Genomic DNA, 22,705 nt, shown 5'->3' with positions numbered 1-22,705 from the left:
AGATAGACGATGCTTCCTCTTTCTGTAAAAACATCAACAAAAGTGGAGCCAAAGTAGCCCGAGATACCGACGCTGCCATCTTGTGCCAGTGACATCATTTGGAGTCTGCGTGGTAACGATCGAGGTCTCGCTTATACCCCCCCCCCGACCAATCACAAATCAATCTCAGCTGTCAATCATGACACCTCACCCCATTTTTACAGCATGGAATAAGTAATAAAATAATAAAACTTAATTATATAAACATACATATACATCTTTATGTAAAGTCTGTAGTAGAAAAAACGCAGCGGCGACAAACTCCCTGCGGAACATCTGGAACTTTTATCTCAACTTTTCGTAATCAAAATAAATCTTTATCCCAAACTCTAACTTTTAACCATGAATAAATATTACTATATAAATTCGGACTGTGGAGAAGTTTGAGAACAGTTTATGGAGATTTAAATAATCCTAATGAGGAAACAATAAACCCTATAGCGCCACCTTGCAGGTTTGAAGCAGACTTGCGTATATATACATTTTTTTCCTACGGTTTTCTCCACACACAATGATCTGCACCATGAGCTGGGTAATAACATTTTATTGCTCATTAACGTGCCTCGACCATAAAGGGTTGTATAATAAATCAGTAACTGATCCGTGCACGATTGCAGGCGTGTATGTACATATGTACATTTGTCCCTTAAACCAGCTCCACACCCAACTTTGACGATACGTCCTGTTCTTTTCCTGTTATTTGTCTTCGTCCCCTGATAAGTGCGTTTATTTTGTCCTAATTCCAACAGACGCCTAAGACAAGTTTTCTTTTCCCCCCTTTCATCAGCTTTACCTCCATACATCTCTCCAGAACATAATGTATTATATTATCTCGTACTCTTTCATTCCTTCTTTCCTACCCACTTTATTCTTATCTCCGAATTTCCCACCGTCTTTCCTCAAGCATGCTATGTGCTCTTTTCCGGCCCCACACCACTTGACAAATTGACCCTGGATATAGGGGATATTAGTGTAAGCATAACTTTCTGGGTGGGAGCAAGAGCGAAGGAGCACATACAAGGACACAGTAGTTAAGATGAAGGATGGCAGCTATACGGCGTGCAGGGAGGGGGGATCTTTCAAAGACAAGAGTGTTAACATTATCCAAGTGTTATTTATGCTTGCAACTCATCCAGGTTAGCATGTTCCGAGCTGTAAAGACACTTGGGATTGTCTTCCTCCATCACTGTGAGCTCGTCAACAAAAACTAGACACTGGACGCTTTGGCGTCTTTTACTTCTAACCAAACAATAATAATCTTTTTGTCCATTTGTCTTGGAAAGCAAGACATTTCAAATCCGCTTTTCTTTTTTCGACAATCGCCATGATGCACGACATCTCCGTGCACCTTGACCGTGATCTGACACACTCTGGAGGGACCACCCTGGACGACGTGTTCGTTTGCTGTTTTATGTTTTTTTGTTGGGTTTTTTTTTTTTCCTGCAGAAAAATTTAATTTGGCCACATGAGGCCTGGAGGTCTGAAGTCGCCCGGCCCTGTCATAAAGAGACGTCTTAAATTACTAATGGTTCACAAGCAAGGCCATAAGTTCGGCCACACTTGTTGAATTTCCATGTTGTTCCAGACATTTGTTCATTTACTTTACTGCTGGAGTTGGAATTACCGAACAACAGCCCTCTTTCCTGTTCTCTCTGTCACAGTGTGATAAACAACTAATTGTGCTGCAAACACAAACAACAACAGAGAGGCTAGTGCCACTCCAACAGTCAATGTGACGGAGACATGGAATCGCCCTCTGGGGCTCAGAGTGTGTCATCCCGCACCCGTCCAGGGTCAAATCTGCCTGATCTCTTTCATAACGATGAATGGAGTCTCTCAGTGTGTGTGTGTGTGTGTGTGTGTGTGTGTGTGAATGTGCTTAAGGGCATACTTGAAGAATAGTGTTTGATGTGTTGTATGGGTTTTAATTAAGCTTCTTTTCATTAGAAACAAATAAATGGGAATAAGCTCGCACTCACCCTCTGTGTTAATGTTTCAGATGCAATTAGCTGATCAAAATAGAGAAAATTGGTGTCAGCAGTAATTTAAAAGTGCTTAATTCACCGGAACATTCAATGCTTCCACACCACATCCTTCCAGAAAGTTTCTGGATAATACATCCAGTCGTTTTTTTGCTTAATCCTGCAAACTAACAAACTAACGCAGAATAAAACACAAGCTCTTTAGCGGAGGTGAAATGTAACTGGTGCCTTTGCCACCTCGTGTGATTTGTTTTCCTATAAATACTTGAAAATAAACAATCATTGTTGTTTTCTGAGATGCCTTCAGTGTTTGGGATTGGGAATGACCATGCATGGAGGTGTTTAAATATTCCTTTTGCCTGCAGAGGAAGGCTGTTTTGAATATTGCTTATAATTGCTCTATTAGGAGCAATAGCAATAATAATATCAGTCACGTCTAAGGCTATTGTTGTGCCCTGTATCCCACTGTTCCGGATTAGAAAGTCATTGAACCAGGGATTAGTGGAGGAAAGAATAAAGCCTCCTTTGGACAACAGAGGAGGGAGGCAGGGGCTAATGGATCAAGACCTCCTGAGCACTTCCACACATACACACTAGCACACTTCCTCCTTCACGTAGAGTCAGCTGCTCATCCTAAAGCTACTTAACCCTGTGCATGAGCTGACATCCAGTAAGCAGTTTTCCACGAACGATCCAGTTGTAGCAGCCACAGTTGAGGGCCGGAGAGATTCCCATTTGACCTCTAGGCCCCCGCGTCCCGTCTTAACTTGGTGTGTGACTTGTAAGAATCCCGTTGCCGCCAGCTGCATGAGGAAAAGCCTACGTTTCACATGACTGAGGGTCACGTAATGTTAGGTGGAATGTGAGACTCGCTCGCATGGGAGATTTAGAGGAGTTGACAGCATGACGCGGCATAGACACAACATGTGGTCAACGTTTATCGAAGGGCTCATTTGGTCACTTGCATGGAAAGATATTCTGGTGGAACACCTTATTTAAGACTAATTGAATGATCTCTGGCACAAAAACCTGATGCTTCGGGGATTCGGGACGTCTTGTTGAGGGGAATTTTGGGCTTGGGTTGGGTTTGGGTTTCGTGGTTTTGCCATGGACTGTGTTTCAAAATGTCTCGCTTTCTCTCTTACGGTGCCGTCTGTATCTATGCATGTGTTGTAAGTTGCTGATTATAAAGCAACTGGGTTTCACGTTGGGTTTCGGTCTCAAATTCAAAGTTACAAGTCGATTCCAAAGGATCAGGTTATTCAGATGGGTTACTGGCACGGACTGAGTGTAGCATAAAGCACAGACTGTATTTAAAGAAGAACAACACGTCTCCACTTTCTCCGAGCTAGACACAAACGCTGAAATCTTTGGAAAATGCCATAATTTCGGAGCTGGTGGAGATGGATGCACGGAGTTAAGGTCTGTGTCTGAAAGTCCCGTCCTACAGCGAGCGACCAGGCGCTGATCGAGGTGCTGTGGCGTCACGTCACTGTCATGTCGTCCATCTTTATTCGCAGTCTATTGGTATAAAGCCTTGGCTGACCCTCTCATAGAATCCATCACTTTGGCCATAGCTTATTGTACATGGAATTAAATCTCTGCTCCACCGGTTCATTATCTCCGCTGCACAGACACTGATCTGCCTCTTTGTTCTCCTCCAGACTGGATCCCGCTCCACCCTCCGTATCCCTGAGACCGACATCCACCTCCAGCCCCCCCGGCCCCAGGGCCCGTCGCTCTGCCCCATCAGAACCTCCAGCGTCTGACGTATCTTGCAGATTCACACCGAGCCACAAAACACCAGCCTCAAAGGGGGTCGGCTCCTTCTGGAGACCCCCCGTCCTCCCTCCCAAGCCCCCAGGGACGGGACCCTGTCATGTTTCGCTGACTGACCCCTCCCAACCGGCGAATGACAAGCGTGCATCCGAGGGTGGGGCTTGCCTCAGTCTCTCATAATTGGCTGCTGGATGGAATTAAGGTGAATGGAACACATGCCCAAGGAGCAGGACTCTAACCCATCAGAGGGAGAAGAGAAAAGGTGAGTTGAACATTCCAGGTCTTGAACATTTTGAGCATTCTTATGTTTTCAGCTTGGCTCTCGTGTCGGTCAGGGTAATATGAAAAGATCTACCGTATAAGTCCAACCAATCCATCGTGGAGTCCGTTACCTTGTCTCCCCCAAAGTAAACTCCTCTGTGAGATGAAGCAGGTCTGGCCTTCTGTGGTTGTGTAACGCTGTTATGTATAGAAGAGGTTTCCTGAGGACACCCAATATTTTTCAGTCCCTCCTTTATCATCTAAATCTTTCTCATGGTACTCACTGTTTTTACATCTCCGGACTCAGACAAGTTAAACAACGTATCGGTCTTTCTTTCTATTTTTCTCTTTTCCTCTCGTCTGAATTGTTTGCAGAGAACTTAGGCGACATCTGACCTCGGTGGCGCTCCTCCCCTTACTCCTTAATTTCTTGAAAAGCAGGGGCAGTGGGGCTGGCCCAAACACAAACAAACACGGGACCGTTCGAGCCCCTTCTCATTAATGAAAACATAATATTAGTGAAATGGGGCCTCTCTCGTTGGGCCGCTGTAAGAGGAAGGGGCCTTCTTTGTGAGAGAGAGGCCTCTGGGTAAAAGAAAGGGGTTATCAGTCAATATCAGTCTGCGATGGCTTTGAGAGAGGATTTCGGGTCATTTACAAAATGCTTTGACGATTTTACGATATTATTTCATTTAAATTAAAAAGATAAACTTCGACTCAGTCTGGGAACGACGGCAGGTATGTTTAAAGTTTAAGTGTGGGTCCGCTGTGTGTCCTCGCCCCGGGGTGTGTTGACTTTACCACTTTCGGGCTAAGAAGTAAGTGGATAAGAGGGAACACGTGAAGGCAGCACCAGACACAGACCATTAACCTGCTCAGCGCTGAATATTTTCTTAAATTGATGTAAAGCTAACAATGATAATTTGAGTTTGTGCTTTTATTACCACGTGGAGGGCGGGAGACGCCGGCCGCCTGGAATGCAGCATCAGATTCCCCTCCACTGTGTCTCCATGTGCAGAATTACAAGCCTGTGTTAAGAAAGTCAATCCGGAGCCTTGATAGATTCCTCAGCTAACATGGACACCTGTCAGGAGATTAACAGCTCTGCTGCTGGGCGACAGGGACAGTTGCTGCAGTCATGGATGTGGGAATGAATACTCTGGCCTTTCTCTTTCATTCGACATGTTCGAGAGCAAGCATTCCTTGTCTCTCTGCTTATGTTCCGACACCTGCACCGAGTGCTGGCTTCGGCGCTTTGCACCTCAGGGATAATTAAAGGCACAAAGTGCAGAGCTTCCGGGGCTTCGCACTGGAGAGTTAGCTACTTAAGAGCGGATCTCGGTGGTGTGCGCGGCACGACGCTGGATTTAGTTTCATCTGCATGTTGTCGGCCTCCTGTTTGGAACGTTTGACTCTTTGAAGCGATGCCATGGTTACAAGTATGCCGACAGACATTAAGTCACCGTACCTATGGCTTGAAGATTGTTTGGTATGTGCTCGAAATGTCTTTTGTGTTTCACGTACACAGTGATGGCAGAAGTAAACACATACTTGTCGCTCCTGTCTGTTTCATCTTGACAAATTTGTGACGCCGTCTTACATCAGCACCGATAGATACTGTATACGACAACAGTGTAATTAAAATTAAACCAATGAGCCTGTTTTCCAAATGCGATGCATTCGTCCCTGACCCATAATGCATCCTTCCACCAAGTTTCATGGAAATCCGTGTTGTTGTTTTTGTTTAATCTCGCTTATAAACAAACAAACAAACATCAAATGGACAGAGCTGAAAACTTCTTCGGGGGGAGGTAAATAATTTAAGTGCTCGATGACATCACAGCCAAGTTTGGTGCTACTTTGTAAAACTTTTGTGTTTTTGACTTAATGTCTCATTAGGATGCATAAAGATGTCGTTGGTTGAATATGTAGCTGCAACATTTCTGCTTGCATCACTTCTCCTAACATGTCACTGCAGCTGATGCAATGCTGTTTGCATTGTGTTGCATTAACAGTGAAAAGGCTTGCACCATAGTGTTGTGTATGTGTGTGTGTGTGTGTCTGTGTGTGTGTCTGTGTGTGTGGTTTGATGTCTGTTGCCGATGTGCTTCATGGGGCCAGTTTTAATCCTCCAGTCATCTGGGGGCCTCCAGTCAAACAGCAGATCACAGTGCTCGGCTAATTGTTTGTTCAATGCGTCTCAGGCTGCATTCCTCTCGATGCTATAAAGAGAAACAGTGATAATGACATAATGACTTACTTGGCAAGACAGACGGACTCACTCAGGTGTCTCAAATGCAGCATTTACATGTAGATGTTATTAGAGCAGAAGCGGAGGGGTGTGTTACAATCTGTGGCATTTGTCTGTCGTCTGTCGGGCGGTTTTAATCCAATTTGGATTAAACTTGGCACGTTGGTTGAGAGCATACCTCCGCCAAGGCCCAACAGTCCTCTTAAATTCAATCAGGCTAATTGCACACACTCGTACTAGTTCCTGTCAGAATTTGTTCATCGTGATCCACGAATCATTCGCTGAGAAATCAGTGAAAACGTCTCTTTCAATGTTAAAGAAAGTAAAACAAAAATCTTGAATCTCCGTCCAGTAGTTTTTGCATAATCCTGCTGACAGACAAACAAATGCATTAATACACATATACCTGCAACATAAACATTTAATCTCACAAGCTCATTGCACAGTGGTTGTATCTATGTATCTTTATTTTGCTGGCCACTGATAATATCATCGGTTTGCCGTTACACATACTGAATATTTGAGACTTGCAGTGCATCTGTAGCATCTCTCCGAGCGCATCGTTAGGCAGAGAAACGGAGCTCATCTGAATTTCATATTTACCGCATGTATGAAGTGTTTCGCAGCAGGAGACGGGTGATAATAACTCTGCATCCTTCATGTCAGGGAACACGCTAAACATCTCTGTGCAGCCAGAGGGAGGACGATCAATCTACCGAGCACACGTTCACACGTGTAGAGAGAAACCAGGATCTTCTTAATATACAAAGAAAACATTTGCATCTTGACACGCCGGCGGAGAGTCCGACCCTTTTCCAGCCATGTACTGTAAAGCGTGTTATTATTGCGTTTCCTTAACCTCCTGTGACATAAAGGTCAGGTCTCCCTGTGTTATCTTCCCCACTGACTTTAATCTCAACCACAGCCCGGCCTCTGTGGGTCGATCAGACTCTCTCCTCCGCCACGCTCCAGTACAGTGTGTCTGTGGTGCAGCTGAAAAACGTAAACAAGGCTCCGCGGCCGGGACGAGGATTTCCTGTCACGCGCAGGTTAAAGTCATTGTTGTTTTCTCTCTTGCTGTGAACAAGTCGGCCTTTAAAAAGCTTCTGTGTCGAATAGAATTGAAGTTACTGAGTGTGCGTGTATTTCTACAAGATAATTAATATGAACATCTCAGCAGTTCTCATACAGAGTCACACGCAAAATACAAAAGCATGTGAAATGAATCTGAATTTATAACCCCTCTCATTATTAGAGCAGAGGCTCGGGGTCCTGAAGGTTAGAGCAAGACTCAGGAATTGAGTATAAGTCAATGCACAGGAAGTATCAAGCTGTATATATTTGAGGATTTAGCTCCGAGTTTATTATTGGTTGCATGTGGTTTACAGTGCACTTGTGTGTTTGGACAGAGGGAGTTGTCTTGCTTTCACTCGGAGGCTTTGCTATATCCCCTTCGAGCTCTGTCTGTAATTTACACAGTGGCCGAACACATGAGGGAACAAAGTGTCCATTAGTGCTGCATGTAAAGGACGGACGGACCGAGCTGTAGCTGCTGACGGCAGCGTATATGCTGAACAATAGGCTCCTTTGCTGCTCTGAACATAGGACAAGGGGCTTTCAGTCAGACACTGTTATAGATATAATTATCTGGACTATTCTGAGCGTCTTTGTGTTGTTCCGTCTTTTTACCGAGCGTCTGCTTCAAAGCAGGTGCTTCTCAGTCTCATATATTTGAGAGTTAGTTCAACAAAAAAAAAAAAATACATAAAACACATTATCTCACTTCTGTCTCGTGGTGCCTGGCCGTGCACATAGTTTGGGTTATATTTGTCCAAGTTTTGAAACATCTATCGCTGAGATTTCTGCTTCTATCCCAACACAAAGGAGGTGACTGGAAATCTTATCCGGGCCGCGCTCTCGCGGTAATGAAAAATGACATGTAGAAAGTGTAACAGCAACATGTTTTCCCAGATACAGTGGATAGTGCACAGAGCTCCCTGTCAGCAGGTTTTATCAGCTCTGTTTCTGCAGCAGGAAGAAGGGCCTCTGAAAACTGAGAGTAAACAAGATATTGTTTCCGGGAATTCAACATTTCTGTGTATTTAAAGTATATGTATGATGTTTTTTTTTTACAGTTATATAGTTTTGTTAAGTTCTGCAAAGTTAAGAAGTCTCTGCATTCATTCCTCCAACCGTCTAAACAGTGTTATTGAGTTTTGACGTGCGGGTCATGCTTGTGACCTCTGTGAGACCCCACCAGCATTTGTTCCCCTCAGAGTCTCACGTGGCTCTGCAGCGATTCTGGGGGTTTTAGAAAGGAAAGCCCCCCCCCCATTTAAAAAGTGCCCTCCAGCAGAAGTGCCTGCCTCAAACAGCTGAGCTCCCACCCACCCGCTTCTTTAAGCATTTTTCACAATCATGACCTGGGTGGAGTCAGACCTGCAGGTGAACTTGCACTTTAAGGACATGTAGTTCTCACCCGGGAATTGATCGCTGTCTTGTGCAATTAGCCTTAATGAAACCTGCAGTGTCACTGAAAACAGCGGGGTCTCACGAGAACGCTCTGCGACCTGACAGCTCAGCAATTACCTGCGAGACGCTCGCTGCCAAAGGCACAGGTGGAGAAAATTGGCTGCGCTCCAATCGGGGTAGACTGGGTGGAACTTGCAGCAGAGCAGGAACATCATGCTTATTGGAGGAAGAGTGCGTCGGCAGGGTAAACATAGCTGTGGCTCGACTCGTGGAGACTTCAGGGCGTAGGAGAGTGACACTGAGTCTGTGCAGCAGCTACATCTGCGAATTCAACTCCGTCTGCTCCTCTGCTATGCATGTTTTACAGTCCCACCAGTACATCATCAGGTCAGCACTATAAGTCTTTATTTTCATGTCATCTTTTTGGCTCATGTCGTCGATTCCTCCGCTCTGTATTTGTTTTGGGCTGTGCAACACGTGCTGAGTCGAACAACATGTGTACAAACTCTGCACGGCGATTGGGCCACAGGAATTGAAGCGTCAAGTGAAGATTTGAATTTGTGTGTCGGAGAGAGCTTGCAGAGAGAGTACAGTACGTGCATATGTGTGTGTGTGGGGGGGGGGGGGTTGGATCAGGTTTCTGTGAGACACAGTGTTCGGATCTGTGCATATTTAGAGATGTGTTGCAATCTGTATTCCATCAGAGCTGGAAATTGAAAAGCTCTGTGGTATTCCTGCGCTGCACACGGCGTCATGCCCCAACCTGCAAAAACTCTCATTCCATCAAAAAATACTCAATTATGCATGATGTTTTCATCTCGAGACAGGAGCACTTGTATTTGCGCTAAATGGCCACATGTTCACCGGCTGTTTGATACAGTCTGAAGCCCTGTCAGGCTGCTCGGTCTTTGCATAAGCAAACTTTGTTGGGATTTTGTTTTGCAGCAGTGCTTCAAACCCTCGTGTTGGACAAGAAGTTGATTAATATTTCAGGTGCAGCCTCTTAGTGAAAATCTAAAAGACAGTCTGTCACACTGAGCTCTTTTTGTGCATGTCATGTTTTTCTGTGGTTTGTTTCCTGCTTTGCTTTCTTCCTGAGGCCACTTGACACTGCTTCTCTCTAACTTCACACCGAGAGGTGAAATGCACTTCCCCTGTAACGCCGAGTTCTTCCTCTAGCTGCAAAGCTGCTAATATATTTTCCTCAGCGGATCGATCAGATCTGAGATAGAGCTGGAGCTTATTAAGGGAGCTGCTGCTTTTTATTATGTTTTCATTATAGTATCACTGCTGTGCCAGTGCTCTCACTGTTGTGCCATCATATCTGTATTGTGTGCTTGAAAACAGAACGCTGCACGGCTGCGATAAGGGAAAACAAAGAGTTCTAACGTGTGGCAGGTTGTCGCATGTTGTAATGTGAAGGACCTGGTTTAGTTATCGCAGGATTGTTGGAGACCAGAATAAAGAGTGTGGTTTTTTTCCTGTATTGCTAATGTTTCCATTTATAACAACCTGCTGCTGCATGGCTGCGCTCAACTGTCACATAGCTGACAGATTGATGATCGTCGCCTGCAGCACCCGTATGGTGCCAGCTGACAGAGGGAGAGACGTTTCCCTCTGAGTGGCAGTGAGAACTCCACCTTATCATTCTGCTGCTCTGACAGACGTTGATAATTTCTTCTTTGTGCAGCAAGTGAATGGAAATCACCGTCCATGTTCAGAGACTTGGTGAAGTGTGCACCTCGCGACATTCGATGTGAACGTGTGCCAGGAAGAGTGGCTTCACAGGTTAGATTCCCGCCACCTTGAGCTGTCACGCCAAGTCGACGTTCTCGTCCATTCTCCTCCGACAGCCCAGCAGTACAGGAACACAATGTCCAGATGAGTCAAGATGCTCGTTCTGTGAGACTGAACAGACACAACAATCATGATGCGTCAAGCTTAAACTCAATAAGAGCTTACTTTAATGTCCCACTAATCCGCCTGATGTACTCTGAAAAGGGCAAAGGGAACCGTAACTGAGAACAAGACAATGGTGTAATTAAAGCCAAGATGAAATGTGACAGGCAGTTTGAGTTGGTATTTAAACTCAATTACAGCAGCTCCGGATCTTAAGCAGCAGTTTGATCGTCACGGGGGGAAACTGTTTGCTGGAGTAGAGAAAATAACAACACGCTGACTTATAAAATAAGTACGAAACATTTTGGGTCTTTTCTATGACAGGAAATGTGCCTTGTTAACATTTTGAATAATTGTCCGACGGGACACGAACAACACGTGTCCTTTTCCCCCCCCGATCGTTCCAGCGCAACATCTGGATCTAAATGTGCAAGACGGACGTGTTCTGGGTGTTTAAGCTTTATTTCTGGATAGTGGGAGGAAGTAGAGATGCGTAGTCCATCTTTATTTTAAATCCAAGGGAGATGCTGTATATTGTCTTTACATTTGATTTCCTATAAACTAAATGTTCAAACACTTACGTTGTACATATGTAGGCCAAACCCTCACACACCGCCCTCCGAGGGCTTTATGTATGAGACATACGACCCCCTCCATCTCAGGACACTTCAGGAAGACGCCAGAGGAGGGATCCTTCCTCCTGATAACAACAAACACACTGTAACACAACTCTATCGCAGAGCAACTGTAAACCGTGGAACTGTGTGCGCTGCGTCCTCACAGAGTGGGACCTTGTTTTATTAATGATGCTAATGGAGTCCTGTTCGCTCTCCTGGAGCTGGCGGTGTGGGAGGAGAGCCTCGGGTGATCAGCAGCGTCTGAGAGCCCAGAGCCGGACTCTTGGGATTCTGAACACATCCAACACTGACACGGAGAGATCTCTCTACCTCCCTCCTCCCAAACTCCCTCACTCCTCAACTTAACTCTCTCCCTCCTCCATCTCTGCTCGTTCATAATTCCCCTCAGAGCCGCCGGTTCCCATCTGTGCTTTACATGTCTTTCCCATGTGTCAGTGCGGCTGCAGGTGTCTGCCAGTACTTGTTGAGATTGCACGCTGCTTTGCATTTGCTTGTTTCGTGTCAGAGCGGCCGCGCTGCGACTTGTTTTGCGTGTTTTTATTTTGCTGCTGTTCGGAGTCGATTCGCGAGCGTCGTTGGGAACAGAGCGTGCCAAACTGCATTTGGCATCGTAGTAAGAAAAGCTCCCTTCTGCTTTCACACAGTGTTTATGACAGAAACCTTGGTTACTCCGTTACTCCTCTGTTTGAAATGAATGCAGAACATCTAAATGGAGCACCAGATGCTTGGCCCTGCACCGGTAGAGGAAACACTGACGGACTGAAAATGGGTTTTATATACCTTAATGTGTTTTTCTTTGCTGGGTTAACAAGTCCAGATACTCTATGATGTAGTATATGTATTTATATGTATTTATTTCAAGGACTTTCACTGATTTGTGCCTTTGCTTCTCTCTCAGGTGGCTCAATGGCCCGAAAAGGAAGAGGAAGAACAGCCAATGTTCGGTGAAGAGTATGACTGGTGAGTAAGGTGATGGATGGTGTTTTAATCGGTGCACTCTCTGCCAGTTGGCAGCTCGGAGACAACAAACTTCCACCGTCTTGAGTGTGAATTAAGTCTGAATTCTTTAGAAGAGGAAACCCTCTCCAAGTTTCATTTTGGAAAATCCCTTCGCCTGAATTTAGTTTGCGGAGGTTTGATATAATTTTGGAGTCTCTGCGTTGTTTTGGAAGAGAGAGAGGAAGAGCTGTCAGGCTTCACGCAGAGTTAATGCAGCAGCTGAGCGACTGAAACAGATGCTGGTGGAGCGTGATTCACTGCTGCCTCGTGCACATTGTGCTTTTGTCACCGAGAGAGAGAGAGAAAAAGTGAAACATCTGTCATCAATGAACGAAAGACTGCCGCTCTACCTGCTTTCTTGTCGGTCGGAGCCCATTGTCTGAGTGACGGCTCCGTTCTCCCCCCAGGAGCTGAGAGAGAGAGATATTGACAGTGATGTTGTAGGAGGAGTACAGGATTGTAGGAGTACAGGATTCTTCATTTGGCATTTATAAAACACACCTCGCCCGGTCTCTCCTCTCCACATGTTCGCCCCCAGCGTCTCTGGATCACTGCTGGAACCTTGTACCTTATTCCGCCTGCCATGCTCCATTTGAACTGGGAAAGTATGACGGTATATCAGCCTGAGGCGCGCGTAGCGGCCTGAGATTGAGTTGCACACACACACCGAGACGATGTCGACGTTGGATGCTTCACGGTGTTTGTCTGTGTTTCAACCAGCTGTACCGAGACGCCGCAACCATAATATTTAAGAAGTGAAATGTTGATGTAGCAAGTGAGTAAATTCTCTGGTTCAAACATCTGGTGTTTCCCTCAGGAGATGACGGAGACAAAGCTGTGAATCTCACAATAAGACTCATCAGGTGGACACAGACACAGCTCTAGATGAATGTTCATGTTCCTCCGACGGCCGCTGAACGACTGGTTTCTGTCATTTGAGTTTAGAAGGTGATAATGCGTCCACGCTGCCTGCGTTGGTTTCATCTGTTAAACACTCGATTCCAGCCACTCTCAAACTAAACAAGCAAAATAAGCAACAGGAAGACGACATCTAAGACTTTGGGGATGTTCTGATGAGCGTCTTTACAAACTCAACCATCGAATCAGCAGATGAATTGATGATGCAAATACTCGCAGCTTTTATTTTGCCCCTGTGTGTGTTTCGGGCTTCTTACTGCAAGTGTGAACAATGTTTGGATTTTAAATAAAAACCTGATAGACCCACAGTCTATCTGTGTGCCAGTCAGAGAAGGGCCAATAAACACAGCAGCAGTGGGCACACTGGATTTTATTGAGCAGCTGTTGTTTCAACTGCACCTCCGCTCTTCAGTGTTTACGCTCTCAAATGTCAATCTCACGAGTGCTGTTGTCGCGTGAGGACCTCGGAGAAACAATCCCGTGGAGCTCAGATCCACATCCCCCCCCCCCCCCCCCGCTCCGCACGCTTCAACACAAAGAAACAGCTCAGGATCTCACCGCTCGAAACCTCGTGGAGACAAAATATTAGTCTTGACTGAGCCACGCTGCAAAAAATCTCTTCCCCCTTCTAGGGGTGGGGGGTTTGTTGGTGGAGGTGTGTAGCTGCAGGGCCTGTTGTAGGAGGGACGGGGGCGGGGGGGGGGGCGGGGGGGAGCTGCAGCAGTATTGATTTTGGGCTTGGCTTCCAAACACAGCCGCAGCAGACTGACTCGAGGATCCAGTTGCTGCTTCTGCTTTGCTCTGCCAACACACTGGAGCTGACGTTTTTCCTATATGATCCCTCTCTGATGTCCTTGTTATCTTTCATGTGGCCTGTTTGTCTTCTCCTTCCTCTCAGCCCCTCTTCTCCGCCTCTTCTCCTCCCCCACTTAGTGTTCCTTTTTTATTTTCTTGTCATCTTCTGGCTGCAATGTGTTGTTTTTATTTTTTTATTCCTCTCTGAAGGATTGAGGCTCAGACTCAAGCTTTTACTTTTTTTCTCTTCATGTAGTTTTTAATTCATTCTGATCCCAAATGTTTTTGTCTCATTAACAGAAGGAAACTTTTTAACAATATATAAAAAAAAAAAAACAGGCGCCGTCCTCCAATCAACAGGTTGACGTGTCATTATGACGCAGACACACACACACTTATGACGCTTTAACGCTTGCTCTCGTCTCTTTGTCTCCTTTCTTCTCTTAGTGCACAGACACTCACGCATGCAATTTTACATGTCATGAAAACATCACATGAGGAGTACGTGTGTAATGAGACCATCTGCCTTTGGCTCTCTGTGTGTGTCTGTGCGTGTGCGTGCGCATGTGTGTGTTTATTTGCAACTTGCAGTGTACCATCTCCTCCCTCTCCCACTTTCGTAGCCATATATCTTATGAGATGGTTTGAAATCTGCTATTTCCTGTCTGTGCTCACGCCCTCAGTCTCACTGGTCTTGCAGGCAATATGGAAAAAGAACATACTGTCCTATTCCCAAGTTAAAACACAGAGACGACTGCAGAGAGCAGAGGAGACTGTGAGAGAGAGAGAAGCACCCAGACACGGCAAATGAAGATCTGACGTCACTTTACATGATATATTGTAAATTTAGTTAAAATATGAGCCAAATTCTAATAAGATTAAAGCCTCCACTCCTTCACTGATCCCAGGACGTAGACACATAACCAGAGTGGTTCGCACGCTTTTTCGTCAAAATTCAAAATAAATGTCTGACACAAGTCAAAGTTTTACAGACTTTTCTAATGTGATTAACCTTTTACAGCACAGGAACCAGGAAAAAACATCAAACGCTTAACTTTCGCTGTCCACTTTTAGTCAATCTATTAAAAGACATGTCCGTCAATTAGACAGTAATTAGAGAGTGGTGGATGTCCTGACGTTCAGCTTCTTGGCAGTCGTCAAATTTCCATTACCTCGAGATGCTGCTTCGTTTACATTGGGATCGACCGGTCTGCTTTTCAAAGACGCCATGCGCTGTGGTTTTCAGTGGTCGTGTTTGGAAGCAGAGCCTTTGTGTGGCTGTGGTAGAATTTACAAGATGTGTGTTGAAGACGCTATATGGGCCTTTAAAGGGTACCCTGTAGAATTTACTAGTAAACAAACTATAGTTATGTTTAAATTTAGTGTTTCTCACCAGAGACAAATTATGTGTATTTCTGTATTTTTCAGCCTCGTAAACCGACGGAGCAGCTTTGTCTCTTAAACCAAACCAGAGAGCGCCTGAAAACTTAAAATAAGATGCCGATAAAGTCAAAAAATAAAGTGGGATTTGAACCCCAGCCTCCTGAGTGAACGCCCTGTGTATGACCCGCTCGTGCACCACCACCTGCTCTGCATGCAGACTTTGACACCACCTCACCCGACTTCCCACAGGCTTTCTGCCAGAAAAGCTTTCTCGCTGAAGGCCTCGGAGGCAAAACTTCTCCCATGTGCGAGACACAAACAAAAAGCTTCTCCAGGCCGAGCCTGCGTTCTTACGTCAGAGGTCTCGCACACTCTAGGTTAAGCTGGGAGCTTCTCTCTCCGCCAAGAAAATTAATATAATCACGTCGGACATCTGAGACTGACCAGAGAGCGGTTTTTTTTTTTAATTCATCAGTTGGAAAGTGAGATAGAAAAGCTCGCTCGTGATGTCAGCTTTTAATGTGTTTTTTATTGAACAGAGGTGGAACGGTACCGGGAAGTTTTTCCATAGTTTTGGTAAATCAGCAGAAGTGGTTCCGTCTCCAAGCTGCTGTGCGGAGGAGACGAGTAGAAAGCATGTGCGGCGGTGGAGCGCATTAACTCGGCCCTGTGGCCCTGGGTAGTAATGAAATCTGACATCCTGAAGTTGCAGCATGAGAGTGATATGATTCTACTGTTGTGCAATAGTATGATGGACGCAGGAGGCTAAAATATATCTATCTCTAATGTCATTACTCTGTCTGACTCTATTTTTTTTCCTGTTTTATCTGTGTGCCAGGGTACATCCCCAGTTACCTCGAAAAGGATGAGCCATGTGTGGTGTGTGGCGACAAGGCCACAGGTTACCACTACCGCTGCATTACATGCGAGGGCTGCAAGGTAAGCCCACTCACACAGAACGCAATATACGTGTATGTCTGCCGTGAACCCTCTGAGGACATCTCCTCCTCCTGCACACGCAGCCCCATATCTGGCCATGTGCTCCTCCACACGCACCTTCAATTCAGCCCATACATTCACACCAGCACATACCAGAGTCATAGATCATCACGCCTCATGTGCAGCTGCAGAAAGATGATATATGAAGATATTTGCTTTAAACCCGAGTCTGTCACGACGGCTCTCAGCCCGGTATCATGTGTCAGTCAGGTGTATGAGCCGTCTGCTTGTCTTAGTTCTGCTGTTTGTTCATGAATCACAGTATATTTCACACCTGCATCATTTAGTCTGAGCTAAAATAACACATATAACAGGAAACGAAGCCTCTACATTATTTTATATTCCACATCCTTTCTATCCACTCAGTGAGCGGTGTTGAATTTGATGTGATGGTTTTGTCAGCATCCTGAAAGACGAGTGTGGGTGTGTGTGTGCAGTTGAATGCGCAGGTACATTCTCTCAGATATGTTTAATCTAATAATACACTCACAACACCGAGGCTTATTTTATCGATGCTGTTGTACAGATGTTTCCGTTCACTTCCACTTCTACTAATGATTTTATTTGGATGTTAGCATTTGCATAGATTTGGAAGGAAGTCAGACAAGCAGCAAATTAGATTAAAATTCTAGATCTTCCTAATTAATTTAATCACAGAGAGATAAATGAGCAGTAATGGAAGTTAAAATGTCTCTCCACCTTTCAAACTGTAAAAGCAGCGATGCGGTTGTGTCAGACTCGCGTTTATTCCTCCTCTTCTGTCTCTTCTCTTTGTTTTCCTCCCTGATACTTTTGTTCATCCCTCGTCGCGCTAACTCGTAATCACTCTCTCGCTTACTAATCTCGCCCCTTTACCCTCCATAAAACCTCCCTCACTGCTCTCTGCCTGCAGGGTTTCTTCCGAAGGACCATTCAAAAGAACCTCCACCCCAGCTACTCCTGCAAGTACGACTGCTGCTGCATCATCGACAAGATCACCCGCAACCAGTGTCAGCTCTGTCGCTTCAAGAAATGTATCGCAGTGGGCATGGCCATGGACTGTGAGTGTTGTGCACATACATACACGTGGAATATCGAGACACACACAGAGAGAGACGAAGAGAAAGAAAGCACAGAGGACATTAATGCACCTTCAGATGGATCCAATGCAATTTGTAGTTTCATGTTTGAGAAGTTGGTGATGAATTAAAAATGACTCGCTTCATATTATAGATGTGCTCTGACACAAAGTGGAGATAAAGTAAAAATGCAGGGGAGAGAAAAGATGCGGCGTCTCTTTATAGAAATTATATAGACGCTGCAACTTCAGGCATCATGCGAACTAATTGCATACCTCTTTTCTTGCTCTCTTTTCTTTGGCACTCTCTCTTTCTCTGTGGCTCTTTGTCCTCCTCCTCCTCCTCCTCCTCTTCTGCCTCCCTCCGTCTCCTCCCAGTGGTGCTGGACGACTCAAAGCGGGTAGCGAAGCGGCGTCTGATCGAGGAGAACAGGGAGCGACGCAAAAAGGAGGAAATAGTGAAAACCCTCCAGAACCGTCCAGAGCCCACCGGGGCTGAGTGGGAGCTGATCCGCATGGTGACGGAGGCCCATCGACACACTAACGCTCAGGGCGCACAGTGGAAACAGAAGCGCAAATTCCTGGTAAGAAGCCGTGAGAGGGAGGCGATGTGATGTGAAAGTGAAAACCAGCCACCCGATTGGGAATTTCACGGAAATTGTTTTTTTTTTTTGCGTAATCCGGCCAAGTAACAAACAAATAAACGCAGAGGAAAATAGAACCTCCCTGGCGGAGGCAGAAAATCAGACTGGACGCTAAAAATGTTTATTACTGAAAATCAAGGAAACATTTCCACAACTGAATTTCACACATGCAGAATCATTTCACACTAAACTGCTGCAGCTCCGCAGATTCTAACCACATCACAACCAAACAACAGGACAATATGGATTATGTTCTCACGCTAACGTCAGAAATGATAGGGGTTCATTCTATGAGTCTCTTTCCTCACATGACTCACTGTCACAGAAGCTCCTTATGACTCTATCGCTCCGTGCTCTCTGCCGACTGTTTCCCTCTTCCCTTTTTTTCTTCTCCACAGTTCTCTTCAGCATTTTGGGGGGTTTATTCATCCTAATCCTTCTGGGCTCCTCACCAGACCTAATTCCCTTCATAGTTTTCATTCACACCCCAAGTCTTTCCTTTTTGCTTTAATCTCTTTCCCGTCTTCACTTCTGTGTTTCCTCTCTCTCTCTGTTCCTCAGCGTCCTACCCTTACTTTCCCCTCTGTTATGCCCGTCTGTTTTCTGTGAGCTCCCAGCTTATCTCAGCCAAGGCAAATCCTCAGTCATGAACGCTCATCTGCAAGTTGGCGGCGAGGTTGGCAGGCGGAGACTCTCTCTCTCTCTCTCTCTCTGTAACTGTCTTCCTGCTGCGCCGGAGCTCAGATTTATCCAGGGCAGCCGTGTCAGGGCGTCCCTGCCTAGTATCAGTCTTCCCCTTTCCCACACAAACACAGACCTCATGTTTTTGGATGAGCTGAGATGCTAACACTTTCCACGTTACCGTCACAGCAGCACAGAACCGAAGCTAGAAACAATCTCCATCCAAAAACCTGTGATTTTGTAGATGGGTTGTTTTGCGATGAGGGAAATGAGCGGTGTTCACATGAAGAGGGGTTGAAAGCACTTTTCGAGCAGGGGGTTGCTATGCAACAAGAAGGATGTGGCCGGGTGTGATGGGAAGCGGGCCATGTGGGGATTACGTAGGTGAGGAGGTGTGAAGCACAGAGGAAGAACTTACTGCATTAGAAGCAAAAGACACAATCGAAACCCAGTTTTTATTTTGTGTTTTTTTGTTGCTGCACTGAGGCGAGTTCAGGTCCAGGTATTTGTATCAGGACTTAGGTGAAGGATAAAGGCCTTAAGTGAGAAGAGGAAGGTTTTAGTTTGAGAAACATACGTTTTTATAAACACTACGAAGTGGCAGAAAGCATGTTAGAGCAGAGCTTGCAAAAAACGGTGCTGTCAAATACTGTTTATTTTATCCCTGAGCTTTCTTTCACCAGGAGGCTCCCCGGGGAAAAAGGGGGAGACTTTTTTTTTTTTCACTATAATTTATTTTACAAGTAAAACACTGAATTCTATTTTTACTCCTCCTGCGATAAAACATCCAAAAACAAAACTCTTGTCAAATGGGGGATGTTGAGTTCTAATTCACACAGGCTTCACAAATTCATCAATTTAAAATGATGACAATAATTTAATAATAAAATAATTTGGCACGATACTTTCTGGGACAAGATATCACCAACATTGTGTTTTCATGACAGACCTTGATATCAGGGGTTTCCTTGCACAGTTAACACATTTAGTTCTCTGAGAATTTCTTTCCTATCCAAGCAAAGCAGGTGTTGTACAATGAAATATCCTGAAATGAAACATCTGCCTCGGCCGGTTGGATTGTAATGGTGTGGTCAGACATATCATTTTGTTCAGAGAACATGGCGCAGTAGCAGCGGAGGTCGAGCAGGAACACGGAGGCAGCAGCGGGTGGTTTGCAGCCACTGATTCAGTCTCCGCAGCTCAGGCGGCAGAAAGCAACAAGAGGATGGAGGAGAAGGGAAATCACAAAGCTACAGAAGAGAGAGAGAGAGATGAAAAGAAAGGGCAGAAAGGAAAAAGAGGGAGAGGGAGCAAACGGAATGATGCAGTGGTGTTCAGGCAACACAGAAAGAGCTCTCGTTTTATATTTCGAGACGCTGGTGAGAATAAGACGGAGGTGACGGAGAATACGTGAAGGTGTTAAGATGAGTTTTAAGTTTGGATTTCCAGAGTCAAACAGTCTTCTCTCAGTAGGGAGGTTATTCCAGAAGATGGGGCCCAATAAGATGAGGCCCTTCAGCTGTGGGGACAGACGAGAGCCCTGCTCTCTGAGAACACAGAGCGTGTGACGGAGTGAAAGGTTTCAGGAGATCAGACAGGTATGAGAGGGGCTAACCCATTTGTCCCCTGTGTCATTAAAAGCATCTTAAAGTCTGATCTGACATGGATACGGAGCCAATGAAGGGAATGTGCTCAGATTTTCTGGATCTGGTTCAAATCGCAGCTGCATTTCAAGACTTTCAGAATTTAGCAGGAGAGAAAACTAAATACTGCGATGATCGATTTTCCATTAAACAACTGCAGGAATAAGATGCACAGAAATATCTGAATTTAAGATATCGTGACGCACACGAACAGATGTGTACAGTATCATCAGCATGGAAGTAAAAAATGATTTTGGTCCATGGCTGCAAATAAATCAGCCAAGACAGACGTGTGACACAAAAAGGAAAAGGGCGAGTTTATATGTTATTGGAGTCACACTCTCTTCTTTCATTTAAGAAGGACTTAAACCAGCTGTGGGTCAGAGAGTCTGCTCTGATCTAAGGAATCAAAAGAAGCTCTGCGATCGAGCGAGAGGAACGAATGGCTCCAGAGGCCGTAGACACTGAACCCTGAATATCTGAAATTACACGCTAAGCCCAGCAGGATGAGCCAATTCATCCCGATGGGGATTGCTGCTGTAAAACGGCAGCAGTGACTCCGAAACCATCCTGCGCCGCATTTTAGGTCACAAATGATGACGGAGCACTGATTAAGCTCAGTGGCAGGTGGAGCCAGAGACCGCTGTCGTCCAGAGGAGAGAAGCAGCAGGTCGAGTTCAACATCTCGATGAGTGGTACCTGTGCATCAGGCTTTTAGATTGGAACCATATATATATAATAACTACCTCCAGCAGAGTGAACATTGATGGACGAGCAATGAATAAAGAACAATAATAATCGATTAGAACCAAGATGAGTGCTTCATAAATGATTAAAAAGAGATTTATTTTTCAGGTTTATATTTTCATTGCAAACGTCTCCTATCATAAAATAACAGTACACTGAAAATCTCCTGCTCTGTTCCTCGTAAAAGGCAACAGCTGCAGTGAATCCTAAGCAACAACCCTCTTGATGATGCCAAAGGATGGAATTATTTTACGTGTGTGTCATTATGCGTATTGACGCACTTATTTGTGTTTGTAGGAAAATGTGGAACAGTTGAAAAACAGTTCTGTGAGGTCTCACACTAGAGATACAGCTTCAGGTCCATGAAGCCAAAACCAACAATCCCAGCTCGTAGAAGAAAAACGGCATAAAAATGACAAAAGACAAGTGAAAGAGGCTCCTCAAAGGGAAAATAATTGATTTTTTTTTAATAGTCCCTACTATCGTTTTAGGAAAGGTCAATCCACACTTAATGCTCCAGTCTTTGTATTTCATAGTCCGGGCCAAGTGAAGCATAAACCCGACTGGCAGCCATTCAAATCACACAAATCTCCAATTTTCAATAGGTCGTGAACTTGTGAGCTTCATCTGCGGTCTTAGCGAAACCAACCAAAGAGGGACAAGCTGAGCTCGGCTTAAAGTGCTACTCAGAAGGTGAATTACGCTAAAACTTTATAATCAGAAACAACTTTGATTCAGTTCACAGAGAACGCAGACACTCAAAAAAAAAACCATACATTTTTTAAATGCAACCCTGCAGATCTATGCTCATGAGGCGTTCACGCTCCAGAGTATTTGAACTCATCATTACCAGCTGATCTGAGCTGGGTTTAGTCATTAAAAATCTCGGGCCCTTGTGCAAAACCTACTGAGTTATTAGTATTGATCAACAATTCCTTCAATCCTCTTGACATCTCCTTAAAGTATTTATGAAGTATGTAAGTTATGGGACAATAAAAATCTTTTCTCACACTAACAGCTGTTATGGAGCAGTTTCTCCCTGTGATCTCAGTACGTACACGCAGTACGATGATTACATTAAAATGTCTTTTATTCACATAAAGCAAAACCCAACTGACTGAAAAAAAACACTAAAACAGAAACAACCTTGATCCGGTGCAGCGGGAACACTGACTGTTCCGAGTTGGACGTAAAAACATAAAAAAACATAAAGTTTGATCTACAAAGCTGCAGATTTGCACTCGTGAGGCGTTCACTGTGCTATTATTATCGATCACCGACTCCATTAATCCTCTTGATATCCCTTTAAAGTACACATACAAGTTATGAGCCTGTAGAAAATCCTTACGTTTCGATGTCATGGACAGAAACAGCCGCTATGACTCAGTGTCTCTGTGACCGCTCGGTGATATTTTCTTCTAAAAGTGACGTAAAAACCAAACACACAATGCGATTAGCTTTATTAAGTTAGAATATATCTTAATCACATAAAGTACGACCCAGACGCACGGTTCGCAC

The 22,705-nt window shown here is 44.9% G+C and overlaps 1 protein-coding gene across 4 annotated transcripts in view; it reads left to right on the top strand.

Annotated features, from left to right (window-relative positions):
• The window catches only part of LOC109643480 (thyroid hormone receptor alpha-B-like), a 110,621-nt gene that overhangs the window by 80,860 nt on the left and 7,056 nt on the right, over window positions 1–22,705 (top strand). For 2 of the 4 annotated variants that reach the window (XM_069517408.1, XM_069517407.1), the window contains exons 5-9: window positions 3,686–4,062; window positions 12,220–12,281; window positions 16,255–16,355; window positions 17,308–17,455; window positions 17,851–18,056. In XM_069517408.1, coding sequence (XP_069373509.1) covers window positions 4,007–4,062; window positions 12,220–12,281; window positions 16,255–16,355; window positions 17,308–17,455; window positions 17,851–18,056 — 573 coding nt within the window. In that variant the 5' untranslated portion in view covers window positions 3,686–4,006. Of the gene's footprint in view, window positions 1–3,685; window positions 4,063–8,812; window positions 9,172–12,219; window positions 12,282–16,254; window positions 16,356–17,307; window positions 17,456–17,850; window positions 18,057–22,705 lie in introns of those variants that run through there. The other 2 variants (XM_020108614.2, XM_020108613.2) reach the window with 1 other exon arrangement.

Source organism: Paralichthys olivaceus, chromosome 21 (genome assembly GCF_024713975.1).
Source record: "Paralichthys olivaceus isolate ysfri-2021 chromosome 21, ASM2471397v2, whole genome shotgun sequence".
Classification (NCBI taxonomy): Eukaryota; Metazoa; Chordata; class Actinopteri; order Pleuronectiformes; family Paralichthyidae; genus Paralichthys; species Paralichthys olivaceus.
Note: the sequence above shows the minus strand (reverse complement) of the source record. Positions and strands in the feature narration are given on the sequence as shown.